The sequence below is a fragment of the Halyomorpha halys genome, unplaced genomic scaffold (assembly GCF_000696795.3).
Source record: "Halyomorpha halys isolate HHAL.00 unplaced genomic scaffold, Hhal_1.1 Scaffold836.1, whole genome shotgun sequence".
In the NCBI taxonomy this organism is placed as follows: Eukaryota; Metazoa; Arthropoda; class Insecta; order Hemiptera; family Pentatomidae; genus Halyomorpha; species Halyomorpha halys.
In genome coordinates, this window is record NW_027116095.1 from 564588 (window position 1) to 566721 (window position 2134).

General features: G+C 26.3%; 1 protein-coding gene across 1 annotated transcript in view; it reads right to left on the reverse strand.

Moving 5' to 3' along the window:
- Positions 1-1904, reverse strand: part of LOC106686552 (tyrosine-protein phosphatase non-receptor type 13) — a gene marked incomplete at its 5' end in the record, with an annotated part of 62215 nt that extends 60311 nt beyond the window's left edge. The window contains 1 exon segment of the mRNA XM_014429921.3: positions 1818-1904. Coding sequence (XP_014285407.3) covers positions 1818-1904 — 87 coding nt within the window.
- Between the last annotated feature and the right edge of the window lie 230 nt (positions 1905-2134).

A 2134-nucleotide genomic window follows, 5' to 3' on the forward strand; every position in this document is an offset into this window, starting at 1 on the left:
CTGTTTTGCATTTTATACATTTATTATTAGTGTTTTTAATTGTGACTTATGTGTATATGACATTTGAATAGGAATTAAATTTTTGTACATCTGATTGTTTATTAATGGCTTGATTCTTACGTTGTCCTATTGTGATCATTTCTTTTAAATTTCGCTTGAGGTTGCTTTTTTCTGGATGTATGATTTTTGGTGCGTCAAATTTAAATTTATGCCCTGGTTTTCTAAAATGTGCAGTTTGATCACGTTTGTTGGTGTTGCTTGTTATAGAGGTACAACTATATTTGTATTGATGTACCCTCCTTTTGAGATAATGTACTTTAGTTCCAAAATGGGATTTCCCGCAGTTTTCTTCACAGGGAATTTCATACACCATATTAAATTGTAGTTCTATTTTATCCTTTTTTTCGTACTGGTGTAAACTTTAGGTAAAGTGTTACTTGTATATATACATGGCATTCATTTTTTCTACTTATTTTTTGTTTTTACAATTTAAATTTTCTTTTTTTATAGTGAAAACATAATTTTCATAATTCATAATGACCCCCCTCCTTCATTCCTCACTCTTCCGTCTTCTTTGTACAAGTAATTTCAATACAGAAATATAAATTATAGAGGAACTTCACAATAATAATATAATTTATATTTTCATACAAACCTATTCTAAAAATCAAAATGAGCACACATAAACCGGATTTTCGTGCAATTGCATATTTTGTTCCCTAGCTTCAAATTCCGCCAAACCTCGACATGAGTTCGAATAATGAAATAATATTAATTTTAAATTGTAAAAGTTTGCATGTTTTGAGTTTTTTTCTGCATAAAAAATGCGTTTCACTCTTTTTTGGGCAAAATTAAAATTTTATTTTTGCATAAAATTTAAAGCTTAAAGTAAATTTCTCATGTAATATATATTCAGATGTATGTACACCAATATTTATTCAGTTTATTATTTTTTCCCATTTAATTTATAGATTAAAATTGACAAATTAGAGGTAAGGCAATGGTTTTTAACTTGGATTCCCAGTCCACCCCAGCCCTTCATTATTCCGTCTGACTTTGTGACTCCAGAGAATTTCATTTTGCTATATTGTATTAGCTATTTATATTATTTTAAATAAAAAATGAAGAAAAAGTTAAGTGCCCTCATCAATAGAAATATAACAATACATTTTAATTAAAGTTTTTCTTCGTGAATTGATTATATGTTAATTTTTTAGTTAATGCTATGTTCTTAAGTAAACCTTTCTTCTCAGCGCCTTGCATATTTTTTTTTTAAACCTAAAATTGATACAGTTTTAAGAGGTTGATATATTGAATTCCAGTTTTTATAATAGAAATGTAAAATCATTTAGTACAATTAGTGTAATTTAGTTTTTTATATTTATGTTATTATCTGGTTGAGTATTTAATTGAATCTATTCAGACAAAGTTAGGTAAGCTATAAGGAATTAATATAATAAATGGAACAATAAATATGGTTATTCTAGAATTTGAATATTTTTTGCACATTCTGAGTTTTAATGTACGATTTTGCACATTTTGTTAGTTTTATTACTAAATAAATAAATATGAGCTTTCGATTGCATTCTGGTATTACGTCTTCATTGTTACATTTTAATATATTATTTATTTATTTTTTAAATCTGAAATAGTCAAAAAAATCAGTATGAGAACAAAGTAATTACGAATAAATAAACATAGTGAAAGTAGTATAATATTATAAGTGCAGTATATAGTTTCAAACCCTTGACTCTTCAAAGGTTGCAGCGATACGGACTTATCTATTATAGTTTCTAATATATTTTAAGTAAACTAACCTGTGAAGCAGCTCTATTGTACATATCCATAATCACTTGGGAGAGGGGTTTGGCGTTTTTACGGCCTCGGCAATAAGCAGAGATGACCTAAAAACAAAAATATAAAAAAAAGTTAAAAATAGATATTTTTTAGCACAAATGAAAATATATTATATTTAATCATATGTATTAAAGTACTTAATCTTAATATTTCTTGTTGTGAAATTCTTACCTTTTGATTTAGAAAATATGCAGGAAGGTATGCTAGATTGTTATATAATCAATATTGGAAATTATAATTTTATGGAGTAATCTACTCCATTAAACTACTCCATAAA